This window comes from Arachis ipaensis, chromosome B06 (assembly GCF_000816755.2).
Source record: "Arachis ipaensis cultivar K30076 chromosome B06, Araip1.1, whole genome shotgun sequence".
Lineage (NCBI taxonomy): Eukaryota > Viridiplantae > Streptophyta > Magnoliopsida > Fabales > Fabaceae > Arachis > Arachis ipaensis.
This window is the reverse complement of record NC_029790.2, coordinates 102,115,114-102,127,871: the sequence shown is the minus strand read 5'-3', so window position 1 is coordinate 102,127,871 and position 12,758 is coordinate 102,115,114. Positions and strand designations below refer to the sequence as shown.

General features: G+C 35.0%; 1 protein-coding gene across 1 annotated transcript; it reads left to right on the top strand.

Annotated features, from left to right (window-relative positions):
- LOC110264083 (zinc finger BED domain-containing protein RICESLEEPER 3-like) lies at nt 2,091–2,960 on the top strand. The gene is made up of 2 exons (XM_021105819.1): nt 2,091–2,755; nt 2,846–2,960. Exons 1-2 carry the CDS (start codon nt 2,143–2,145, stop codon nt 2,911–2,913), a joined length of 681 nt encoding a protein of 226 aa, XP_020961478.1. The 5' UTR covers nt 2,091–2,142; the 3' UTR covers nt 2,914–2,960.

Here is a 12,758-nt window from a genome sequence, read left to right as displayed (position 1 = left end):
AAATTTGTTGCTTCAGATTTACTTGGCAAAAATTGATGGAAAATTAGTTTAATCACATACGATTTTTCAATATGAAGTTAGGTCATAAAAGAAATTTTCAATTTTTATAATAGGCTCTGGTTATTAGATATGAATGAACATAATTTTAGTTTATGTAGTAGTGAAAAATGAAAAAAATGATATTTGATTAATTAGAATTTCATGTTCATCATCAGCTTGTTCCTAGTACCTTGCACTTGTGGCAATTTACAATAGTTACTGGAAGTGATGCTTTTGTTATTGTGTGCAAGCAAAGCATATATAATACATGAACGAAAATAACAAGAAGTAAACATTTAATTTGAATGTGATGTTATTCTTAAGGGTGAGGAATAAGATACAGCGGTGTAAGTTTAAGCTTATGCAAAACATATATAGTCCTTTATATGATGTTGTGTCTTTATTTATTTGATTTGCAACGTGTTGTTAAGCTTATGCAAAACATATATTGTTCTTTTTTTTAAGGACAGAAACTTGTATAAATTTTATGTATAAAAATTGGATTCCTAAGTTTTTTATGTATAAATGATTTTTCTGAATTGTATAAAAATTGTATTCCTAAGTTTTTTATGTATAACTTTTATGTATAAAAATTGTTCTTTTTTCAGCATGCCTGAATTTTTAATATTTAATTATTTATTTTACTATTGTGTAGGCAATAATGGATAGTACCAACATGGATGTAGTGGCTCAAGAACAACAAGAAGAAACTCCTGTTGAAGAAACTGCTAATTTTGTTCCAGACGAGTCTGCCTCGGGTGAAAATAGCAACAAATCTTTATTGAAAAGTGTTTATTGGCAATACTTTAGTAGATATAAAGAGGGGGAAGAATAGAAGGCAAAGTGCAACCATTGTAAGTCTATTCTTGGTGCGAATCTAAGGAATGAGACTACAAATTTAAAGAAACATGTGCTTCATTATTGTAAGAGAATAAAATTATCAAATTCAAGACAATCAACAATTGCCGAATCTCTTTAAAGACATGGAAAGAATAGTTCAGATGCTTTTATATTTGATGCATCTCACACAAGAAAATTGATTGCCAAGTCCATTTGTATGCATGAGTATCCTTTGTCATATGTGGATCATGTTGCAACAAGAGAAGTATTTGCTTCAATGCAACCAACGTTTAAGATGCCAAGCTGAAACACAATCAAGAAGAATATCTTGGAAATGTACGAAGTGGAGAAGCTTAACATAAACAAGATGATGGATGCAAATGATAGTCGAGTGGCTATTACAACTGACATGTGGACTTCCAACCAGGAAAAAGGATACATGGTTGTCACAGCACACTACATTGATAGTTCATGGAATTTACAAATGCGAGTATTGAGGTAATACCTTAAACTTTGCTTCTAGTATAAGATATGCTTTCTAATGCTTGATGTATTTGTGATATTCTTTTATCTGATATATTTATAATAATTTTCAGCTTTACTTATGTTCCTGCTCCTCATTCAAGTGAAGTTCTCTCTAATGCATTAATGAAAGTTTTGTTGGAGTGGAACTTAGATAGAAAATTATCAACTATTACATTGGATAATTGTTCTACAAATGATGCTATGATTGATGTGTTGTTGGGACGTCTAGACTCAAATTATTTATTGTTAGGGGGTAAGTTATTGCATATGCGTTGCTGTGCTCATATTTTAAACCTAATTGTGAAGGATGGTTTTAATTTAGTTAAAGAAAGTGTAGAGAAAATTCGTAATAGTGTGGTGTATTAGACTTCAACTGGTGAAAGACATGAAACCTTTGTGAGTTGGTGTAGTAAGTCAGGTGTTCTCTTTACCAAAAAACTATCTCTTGATTGTATGACTAGATGGAATTCCACTTATGTGATGTTAGAAACTGCATGGCTGTACAGAGATGTCTTTGCTCGACTAAAACAAAAAGACTCCAATTATAAAAGTGTGCCAAGTAATGAGGAATGGAAACTTGTGAAAGAAATTTGTGGTAAATTAAAACTTTTTTATGATGTGACTCAGTTGTTTTCTGGAACTCAAGTTCCAACGGCCAATATTTACTTTAATAAAGTATGTGAGATACATGTTAGATTGGAAAAATGGGCTGTTTCTCCTAACCTAGTTATTAGTAGCATGGCATGTATGATGAAGAGAAAGTTTGATAAGTATTGGGAAGAAATTCATGGCATTATGGGTGTTGCTGCAATTCTTGATCCTAGGTATAAGCTTGATGGGCTTGAATATAAGTTTTCTAGGATATGTGAAGATCCTAATGAATGCACAAGGAAAGTTGAGAGAATCAAACAGGCATGTTATGAGTTACTTCATGAATATCAAAAGAATACATCTAATTCAAGCAATATGTCAATGGAATCTACACAAGAGCTTAGGGTTAATACAGATGATGATGATGATGTTGGTTATCAATTGTATATTAGACAAAAGAAGAAGAAAAAATGTTCATTTGTGAAGACAGAATTTGATCACTATGTAGAGGAAGATGTTCATCCTTTAACTCCTGATTTTGATATATTAGCTTGGTGGAAGGTAAATGGAGTTAGGTTTCCAACTCTTCAGAAAATTGCAAGAGACATATTTGCCATTCCTGTGTCTACTGTTGCTTCTGAGTCTTCTTTTAGCACAAGTGGCCGTATAATTGCTACTCATCGTGGTAGTCTTCATGAAGATACGGTAGAAGCTCTTATGTGCAATCAAAATTGGTTGTGGGCAGAATATTATAAAAGAGGTTATTTATGTTTTCAAGTTTTTTAATTTGTTTAGATTTTATAATTGTGTTAAAATTATATATAATAAAATTGTTATATTTGATTTTTAGGTGGAAAACCTGATTATCAAACTGCTAATGAAGATGATGATGCATTTTATGAACTGACGGAAGAATAATGTTGCAAGAACTTGGAATTAAAAGAAATGTTTGAAGACATTTATCTTTGTTTATGTTATTTTAATTTTATTAAGAACTTGATAATTATGCTATTTGTAATTTTATATTGAATTTGTTTAGGACTTTATTGTTTTTAATTTTAAGTTAAACTTAGTTTTTTATTTTATTAATATAACAATATGTATGTTTGTAATTTTATGTTGAATTTCTTTAAGATTTTATTGTCTTTTATTTTAATTTGAATTTAGTTGTTTATTTTTTATTTATTAATATGTATGAAATTTAGAATGATTGAGTTTTATATTTATTTTTAAAAAAATTCATATTTCTGCGGGTAGGGTAGGGTAGGGTAGGTTTTGTAATTTAGGGTGCGGGTAGGGTTCGGGTTGAGAGATTCTCAACTCGCGAGTAGGGTAGGGTAGAGTTTTATTGAGATTTTCTACCCGCGGTAGGGTTAGGGTAGGGTCCAAACCCTACCCTACCCTACCCATTGCCAGCCCTATTTGTAGTGGCTTCATGAATTTATATTAAAGATAGTGGTAGCACAAATTGCGAATCACACTTTTCACAACTCGTACCACTGACCAGCAAGTGCACTGGGTCGTCCAAGTAATATCTTACGTGAGTAAGGGTCGAATCCCACAGAGATTGTTGGTTTGAAGCAATCTATGGTTATCTTGTAAATCTTAGTTAGGAAGTCAATTATGTTTATCAGTTGAATTATGAATAACCAGTAGAGCATAAATTAAAAGTTACTTGTTGTGTAGTAATGGAGAATATGTTGGAGTTTTGGAGATGCTTTGTCTTCTGAATCTCTGCTTTCCTCTGTCTTCTGATTCACGCACGCACGTCCTCCTATGGCAAGCTGTGTGTTGGTGGATCACCGTTGTCAATGGCTACCTTCCTTCCTTCCAGTGAAAACTACGCTCACGCGCTCTGTCACAGCACGGCTAATCACCGGTTGGTTCTCGATCCGGTTGGAATAGGATTTACTATCCTTTTGCGTCTGTCACTAACGCCCAGCCTTCATGAGTTTGAAGCTCGTCACAGTCATTCAATCGTTGAATCCTACTCGGAATACCACAGGCAAGGTTTAGACTTTCCGGATTCTCATGAATGCCGCCATTAGTTCTAGCTTATACCACGGAGATTCTGCTTAAGGAATCTAAGAGATACTCATTCAATCGGATATAGAACGGAGGTGGTTGTCAGGCACACGTTCATGGTTTGAGGAAGGTGATGAAAGTCACAGATCATCACCTTCATCACAGTTAAGCGCGAATGAACATCTTAGATAGGAACAAGCGTGTTTGAATGGAAAACAGGAATACTTCCATTAATTCATCGAGACACAGCAGAGCTCCTCACCCCCAACAATGGGGTTTAGAGACTCATGCCGTCAGAGAATACAAAGTTTAGATCTGAAATGTCATGAGATACAAAATAAGTCTCTAAAAGTTGTTTAAATACTAAACTAGTAGCCTAGGGTTACAAAATATGAGTGGACTATGATGGATGATGCAGAGATCCACTTCTGGGGCCCACTTGGTGTGCTGGGGCTGAGACTTTAAGCAATCCACGTGCAGAGGCCATTTGTGGAGTTGAACGCCAGTTTTTATGCCAGTTTGGGCGTTCAACTTCAGTTTTTGATCCTTTTCTTGCGTTGAACGCCAGAATTGGGCAGAGAACTGGCGTTGAACACCAGTTTACGTCGTTTATCCTTGTGCAAAGTATGGACTATTATATATTGCTGGAAAGCCCTGGATGTCTACTTTCCAACGCAATTGGAAGCACGCCATTTCGAGTTCTGTAGCTCCAGAAAATCCACTTTGAGTGCAGGGAGGTCAGAATCCAACAGCATCAGCAGTCCTTTTTCAGCCTGAATCAGATTTTTGCTCAGCTCCTTCAATTTCAGTCAGAAAAATACCTGAAATTACAGAAAAACATACAACTCACAGTAAAGTCCAGAAATATGAATTTTTCCTAAAAACTACTAGAAATAGACTAAAAACTAACTAAAACATACTCTAAACTATATGAAATTATCCCCAAAAAGCGTATAAAATATCCGCTCATCAGATAGCTTCCTTGAAGCTTTGGCCAAATTCCCAAAGAGAGGAAAGAAAATGGTTTAGTAATTAAACCGTAAGATTATCGTTTTCAAACTGCATCGGTTTAAACAACCGGCCACTGAGAAATCAACAGCAGAGAGAATCTCGATTCTGAATCAAATTTAGAATCTACTAAGCTAAAGTTGTTAAGAATAGCTAGTAGCAAAGATTCCATAGATGAATTTAACTCGACAGTCAAATTCATCATTATCGGTACAGTTTTTGGCTTAGGACACGCTTTTATCTCTCACGGAATATCTATTCTTTTAACTTATCAAGCCTAAACCTTCCTTATTATTTTCTGATAAGGTGATTCTCAGATATTTATCGAATTTCACATCACAGAATTTTTGAGAATAATTCTGTGGAGAATCGGGGTGTTATATCCCACCCACCTTACAAAAAGTTTCATCCTCGAAACTTCGAGTATATCTTAACGGTTATAAAAATCACAAAAGATCCTATCTTAACTATACCAACAACTATCTTATGCAAGGAAAGGTTTGATCTAAAGGTTAAGCGAAGTCGATGAAACCTCTCCACATTCGTGCCTCGTGTCACCACACTTCCATAGCGCATCACTCACATCGGTCCGTCTTGGACTCATCGTTACCATTCTCGTACTATTCCTATCCTAAGGTCTAATAGTCAACCGTACTTCTAAGTACAACAGCTGCATGCCACACAAATGTGGTCATCGGCATTTAAAAGTTTTATGATGGCGGTTTATCTGATAATCGCAGGTGTTGCGAGATATCCTATATCGATAAATTCGTCTACTCAAGTCATTGAGGTCTTATCCATTCCCGATAATCAACATCAAGATAATCAGCCTTAACATATCAGGTCAAGTATGAATAATTCCTGAACAAGCGCTCGCAGACGATCATGTTAAATGTATCAATGAAGATACCCTAACAGCATGAGAAAACAAAAAGCAAAGTATGCAACGAAACATAGTCAGTCCATTCCCATGCACTATTAGGAACGAACTGCTCTGATACCAAGTTGTAATAATCCGATTCCTGGCATGCCTAGATCATTGCCAATCATCAGGTGTTACTTTTCAGTTAATCAAGTCGGAATCATCCATCTGGGAGGAAAAGGAAAAAGAAGGGGTAAGAACCTATATGGTTCCCAGTAAGATGACATCGTGAAAACACATCTCTCTCATGCAACCTAGAGTTCTGGCTCTATTGTAATAACTCGCGGGCTCTAACATAAATATTTCTTGGCATATTTCTTTGGGATCAATGTTGTTCCTACTCTATTCTCTATGACTATTATTTCTAACTCTATTAGCTTATTCTAAGCTTTGGAGAAAGTTAAATCATATCATCCTAGAAATACAAACAAGAAACAGAGAATAGAAAATTAACAAGAAGCAGATATCACATAGCAGAAAGAATGAATAGTAAACAATCACAATCAAATGCACAAACAATTTATGATGCATGCCTGTTCCTAGTGCAGGCCATAAGCTCATGCGTCGGTTGTATATCCGCAATCCGACGTTACTCGGAGTGAACCCTAAATATGGTTCCTTTATTATGCCAGTTAGACACCTTGGCATCACGGTTACTTGTGTCAGTTAGCCTCATCATAATAACATTTTAATGTGCATCACAGTAAGAAACAGTGATATCAGTTAGGCGAACATTCCCGCATTAGCAATCTTAGGCTATCAGTTAGGCAAACACTTTCGCATCAGCAGTTTGGCACAAGGCCTATTCAACATACATTATGCTATTAGTTAGGCGGCCATTCCCGCATTAGCAACCTTAGGATATCAGTCAGGCGGGTACTTCCGCATTAGCAATTGGCACAAAGGCCCATTCAAACATACAATATTCATTATCCTTTCATTTCTAGTTTTTCATTCCTTTTCTTTTTGTCATACCTCCATATCACCAAATAAATACGCATACCTCCGCATCACCATGTTACTAAGCATACCTCCACATCGCTTTTTAACTTTAAACATTCATAGGGACAACTTATATTCTTATTCATTTTCCTGACTTGTTTAGCCTAATGCCTCCTAGACGATCAGTCTTCTATTTAATCATTAATATAACAAACGAACTCAGACTCGTACTCAAGTTTCATTTGGTTTAAGTTTCAGAACATTCTCATTTCAAGAACAAAAGTTATACGTATTCTATTTTGAGAGGTTTCTATTTGGTTAACCGGTGAACCGGTTAACTTCCAAAGCGCATAACTAATTTTCTAAAATAGCTATGACTCTGAAATTTGAACTGAATAAAGTAGACACCATACGATTTCATTTGGTTTTAGTTTCATCACAAAATAATTTCTACATTAGGAGATATCTATCCAGGAAATCACTGCTCTAAGTTTGTAAATCCTATTTAGCCATTTCTAAGCAGTAAAATGTCAAAACCTATAACTTTTAATCCATAACTTCTAAAATTTTAAACTTTTGAGAGAACAAAACATACATCATAAGGGTTCTATAAAAATTAGTTGCACTCAATTTGGAGTTTAAGATCAATACCAGTAACTCAAACAAGTCACTGAAATTATCAATGAGTTTCAGAATTGCATGTCAATGAAACAGTGAACCTTCCATTTTGCAAATCGCATATTTAATTCTATAAAAATGGGATTACCCTGAAATTTGGACACACTATTCTTCACATACCAATCTTTTGACTCTCTTTAGTTGTAACTCAGAAACTCATCAGAATTAAAAGTTGTGTAGATTGGAAGTTGCTATTGGATTATTCAAAAACAAATTTTTTAGCAGAAACCATTTACTTTCAAACATTTTTATCTTTCAACCTACTCATCAGAAAATTCTAAAAATTTGAGAGGATGATCTAACCTCATCAAGGATTACCATAAAATTATTATATGATTTTTGAGGAGCTAGATGTTTTTCAAAAATTTGCGCAAGTTGCTGCCTAATTTTAGTAACCATATTGACAGAATTTGGTTTAGGTTCTAACTAATTATTTCAGTTTTCTAAGCTTCTCATCATCTCTTAATCATCTTCATCATTATCATGCATAATCCAACATCATAGCTAGTAGCAATTACTCATTACATTATCAACAATCATCATTTACACAAACACAAACATATAATTATACTAGCCTAATCCCTACCTCAATGGAGTTCACTCTTGCTCAAGAAATCGGTTCTAGGTTTCTCTTCCTCCTTTGGTCAACTTTACTTCAAACTTTGGCTAGTACATCCTTCACTTTCCCTTACTTTCCTTGCTTAGCTTGATCATCTACATGAAGGTGTGTAGCTATAGGCTTGAGGAATCATGTGAAAGTGGTGAAGATTGGAAGAACTCCCTTCTCTTCCTCAGTTCACTCTCACTCTCGGACTCCTCTCTTCCCCTAACTCCCTTCTCATCTCTTCTTTTTTTTTCACACTTAATAATAACATGACTTATATAAAGCTAGATGATTAAAAAGAGGTGTGGTTCGGTGACAACAATCAAGGGAAGACACTTGTCTAAGTGCATGTATGTGTTCCATCATTAATTACTTCCTATGATTTATCACCCTTGGCTAATATATGGAGGAGGTTCAGCCAGCAAGAAGATAAGAGAGAGAATATGGTTTAATTGTGATTATGTGGCTTAATCTAGAGAGTGGTTTGGTTAAGAAAAAATTGGTTCGGTTTAAGTTTGGTTAGATTTTAATTAAGTTAGGTATTTCGGTTCTTTATTTTTCTTCTAGATAATCTTTCTAGTGGCTTCAAGAATTTAGATTGAAGATAGCTTCCTTGAAGCTTTGGCCAAATTTCCAAAGAGAGGAAAGAAAATAGTTCAATAACTAAACTGTAAGATTATCATTTTCAAACTATATCGGTTTAAACAACCGGCAACTAAGAAATCAATAGCAGAGAGTATCTCGATTCTGAAATAAATTTATAATACTATATTAAGCTAAGATTGTTAAGAATAGATAGGAGTAAAGATTCCATGGATGAATTTAACACGACAGTCAAATTCATCGTTATTGGTACAGTTTTTGGCTTAGGACACGCTTTTATCTCTCACGGTATATCTATTCTTTTCACTTATTGATGAGCGGATATTTTATATACTTTTTGGCTTCATTTTCATATAGTTGTCATTTTGTTTTGTTTAAGTTTTATTATGTTTTCATAGGTTTTAGTGCTAAATTCACATTTTGGGATTCTACTTTGAGTTTGTGTGTTTTATGGTGATTTTATATATTTTCTGGATGAAATTGAGGAGCTTGAGTCAGTCTGATTCAAAGACAGAGAAAGCATTGCAGATGCTGTCAAGATCTGACCTCCGTGCACTCGAAGGAGCTTCTCTGGAGCTACCGAACTTCAAATGGCGCGCTCTCAATGGCTATGGAAAGATAACATCCAGGGCTTTCGAGAAAAATATAATAGTCCATACTTTGCTTCAGAAATGAAGGCCTAAAACTGGCATTCAACGCCAACCACCAGCCCCATTCCTAGAGTCCAACGCCCACGGGGGAGCAGCTGGGGTCCAACGCCCAAAAGAGAGTCCCTAGCTGGCGTTCAACGCCCCTAAGGGGTATTAGCTCGTGAAGACACCCTTTGTTCAGCCCAAACACTCACCAAGTGGGTCCCAGAAGTAGATTTTCCCACTACAAGACTAGTTTATCTTATTTTCTATAATTCTTAGTTAGTAGATTAGTATATATACAACAAATATCACCCTTGTTAGGGATCTTTTTCCATTCGAACCTTTCATTGTACTTTTCAAACAGTATGAGTCACTAACCTTCTAAGGTTAAGGTTAGGAGCTCTACTGAGTTTCATGGAATAATAATATTACTGTTCTACCTCAATATGTCTGATTCTATTCTCTTATGTAACCTCATTCTTCATCTTATAAATTAAGGGTGACCCGTGACAATTACCCTTGTTCTACCTGGGTTCCGTGCGAGTCCTGACGCGAATAGCGTTGAACCGGAGTTAGAGATTACATTGTGGATTCCAATAGAGTACCTGGGCAACTTTAGATACGTGACATAAAATTCCGTTGACCGTGGGTAAGTGAGGTCTCTGTGGCGTTAAGGCTAGAGTCAAAGAAGCAGCACTTTCTGACCCGGAAGATTTGCCTTGTCTGTGGCACCTTGAGTAGGATCGTGAAGGGGAGTAGATTGCTTAGAGCTCATCTTCTGCTACAATGAGAAACCTAGAGGTCGCTTGATGAGAGGACATGAGTCACTTCAACATGGTGGATTGCTACAGTAGAGGAGGTTAACTTGATGAGAAGACATGAGTTAATCACTTACGGCTGCCATTGAAGGAATCAAAAAGTTATTGAAGAAGACAGTAAGAAAAGTTAATCTGGAAAGACAAAGCATCTCCAAAACCTCAACCATTCTCATACTATTGATTTCACACCTATCTAGTAACGTTTTATTTATTTATCTGTCTTATGCATTTTTTCGTGACAACTATATTTTCTATCCGCCTAACTAAGGTCTGCAAGATAACCACTGCTTGCTCAAACCAACAATCTCCGTGAGATCGACCCTCACTCACCTGAGGTATTACTTGGACGATCCGGTATACTTGCCGGTCTATCTGTGCAAAATGTGCGGAGTCAGTTTCGTGCACCAAGTTTTTGGCGCGGTTGCCGAGGATTGTTCGGATTTGACAAATAATCGGATTATCTTGTTGTTTAGATTAGGTACTTTTTACTATTTTGTTTGAATCTTTTATTTTCTTTTTCAAAAAAATCAAAAAAATTTCAAAAATCTTTGCTTTTTTATTGATCTTTATCTTTTGTTTGAGTCTTTTGTTCTTGTTCTTGTTAAAGTTTCGAACTTTTTTGCTTTCTTTCCAAAAATTTTCAAAAAGTGTGACTTTTGTTTGAGTCTAGTGTCAATTTTTAAGTTTGTTGTCCTTTGTGTGTTCTTTGTTTCCTTTGAATTTTGAAAAATTGTCTAAGTGTTCTTTCTTGTTATTCAAGTTGTTCTTGTTTATTTTCTTGTTTTGATCTTAAAATTTTTAAGTTTAGTGTCTTTTGGTGTTTGTTTTCCCAATTTTCGAAAATTAGTACTCTTTTGATCTAAAATTTTTAAGTTTGGTGTCTTTTGGTTATTTTTCTCTTTCTTCATTAATTCAAAAAATAAAAAAAATATATTTTTTATCTTTATTGCAAAAAATGTTTTCGAAAATTACAAAAAAAATTTCAAACTTCCTAACTAATTCTTCTCTCTTTTATTTTCGAAAACTCTTCTCTTCTTTTTCTCTCTTCTTTTTCAAAAATCATCTATTTAATTTTCAATTCTTTTTAATTAGTTAGCTTTTAATCTCCTTCTTATTTTCGAATTTAATTAATAAATAAAATAAAGACAAAAATATTTTAATTCGTGTTTCCCTTTTTTACTTCTTAATATCCAATCTCTCCTACCTTTCTTTATCATGGATCTAAATGGGAATGAACAGTTCAGAAGAACTCTGGGGTCCTACATGGCCCCCACTCCGGACTTCTTTGGGAGAAGTATTAGTATACCCCTATTGGAGCAAGTAATTTTGAGCTAAATCCTCAAATCATTACTCTGGTGCAGTAAAACTGCCAGTACTCTGGACTTCCACAGGAAGAGCCTACTGAGTTTCTAGAAAGCTTTTTACAAATTGCTAACACAGTACGCACTGAGGGAGTATATCAGGATGTTTATAGACTGCTACTCTTCCCTTTTGCTGTAAGAGATCAAGCAAAGAGGTGGTTAGATAACCAACCCAAATCTAGCTTGAAAATATGGAGGCAGATAGTAGACAAGTTTCTAAATCAATACTTTCCCCCAAGGAAGTTGACCTAGCTAAGGCTGGACATCCAAGGCTTCAAGTAAGAGACTAACGAAATTCTTCATGATGCCTGGAGGAGGTACAGAAGAATGCTACGAAAACGCCCCACTGAAATATTTTCAGAATGGGTGTAATTAGACATCTTCTATTATGGCCTCACAGACATGTCTAGGATGTCTCTAGACCACTCTGCTAGTGGTTCTATTCATATGAGGAAGACAATTGAGGAAGCTCACGAACTTATTGAGATAATTACCATGAACCAGCATCTGTACTCGGTTGATAAGACTTCCATAAAAGGAGAGCTTAAGGCAATATCTACTGAGTCTAACCCTCAAGAACAAGATGGCTCATTGACTCAGTAGCTGCACGCCCTTGCACAGCAGTTACTGAAGCTACAAGAGGCTTTGCAAGAAAGTCAGGCTTCCAACAGAAATATAGAAGCCCAACGGAGTCAAACAAGGCAGCAATTGTTTGAGTAGATAAAAGATGAATGCCAAACAATCCAACTGAGGAGTGGAAAAATATTGAACACCCAAACTCAGAGCAATAGGAGACTAGAAGAAGAAAAGCTAACAGAGGACATCCAAACTGTTGTCCAAGACACCTCTGAGGACATTGCACGTCCAAATTAATCTTGCTATTTTTATAAAAATATTAATATTAACATAGAAGTTGGATTTTTTTTAATTTTTTCTTTTTATAAGTAAGCAATAAATTTTTCTTGGCAGAACTTTTTTAAAACTTCTTTTCTATTTACTTAGTCATCATACTTAATAATAGAGTCTTTTTTTCTTCTTTGGTTATTTTCTCTCGTAACTAATTATTTAGTGAAAAAATATATAATGAATAATTTAATAGCTAATTTTTAGTATATATAATAATATTTTTATCTAAATAATGCATAAAAAAATAACTAATGGTTCTTCTAT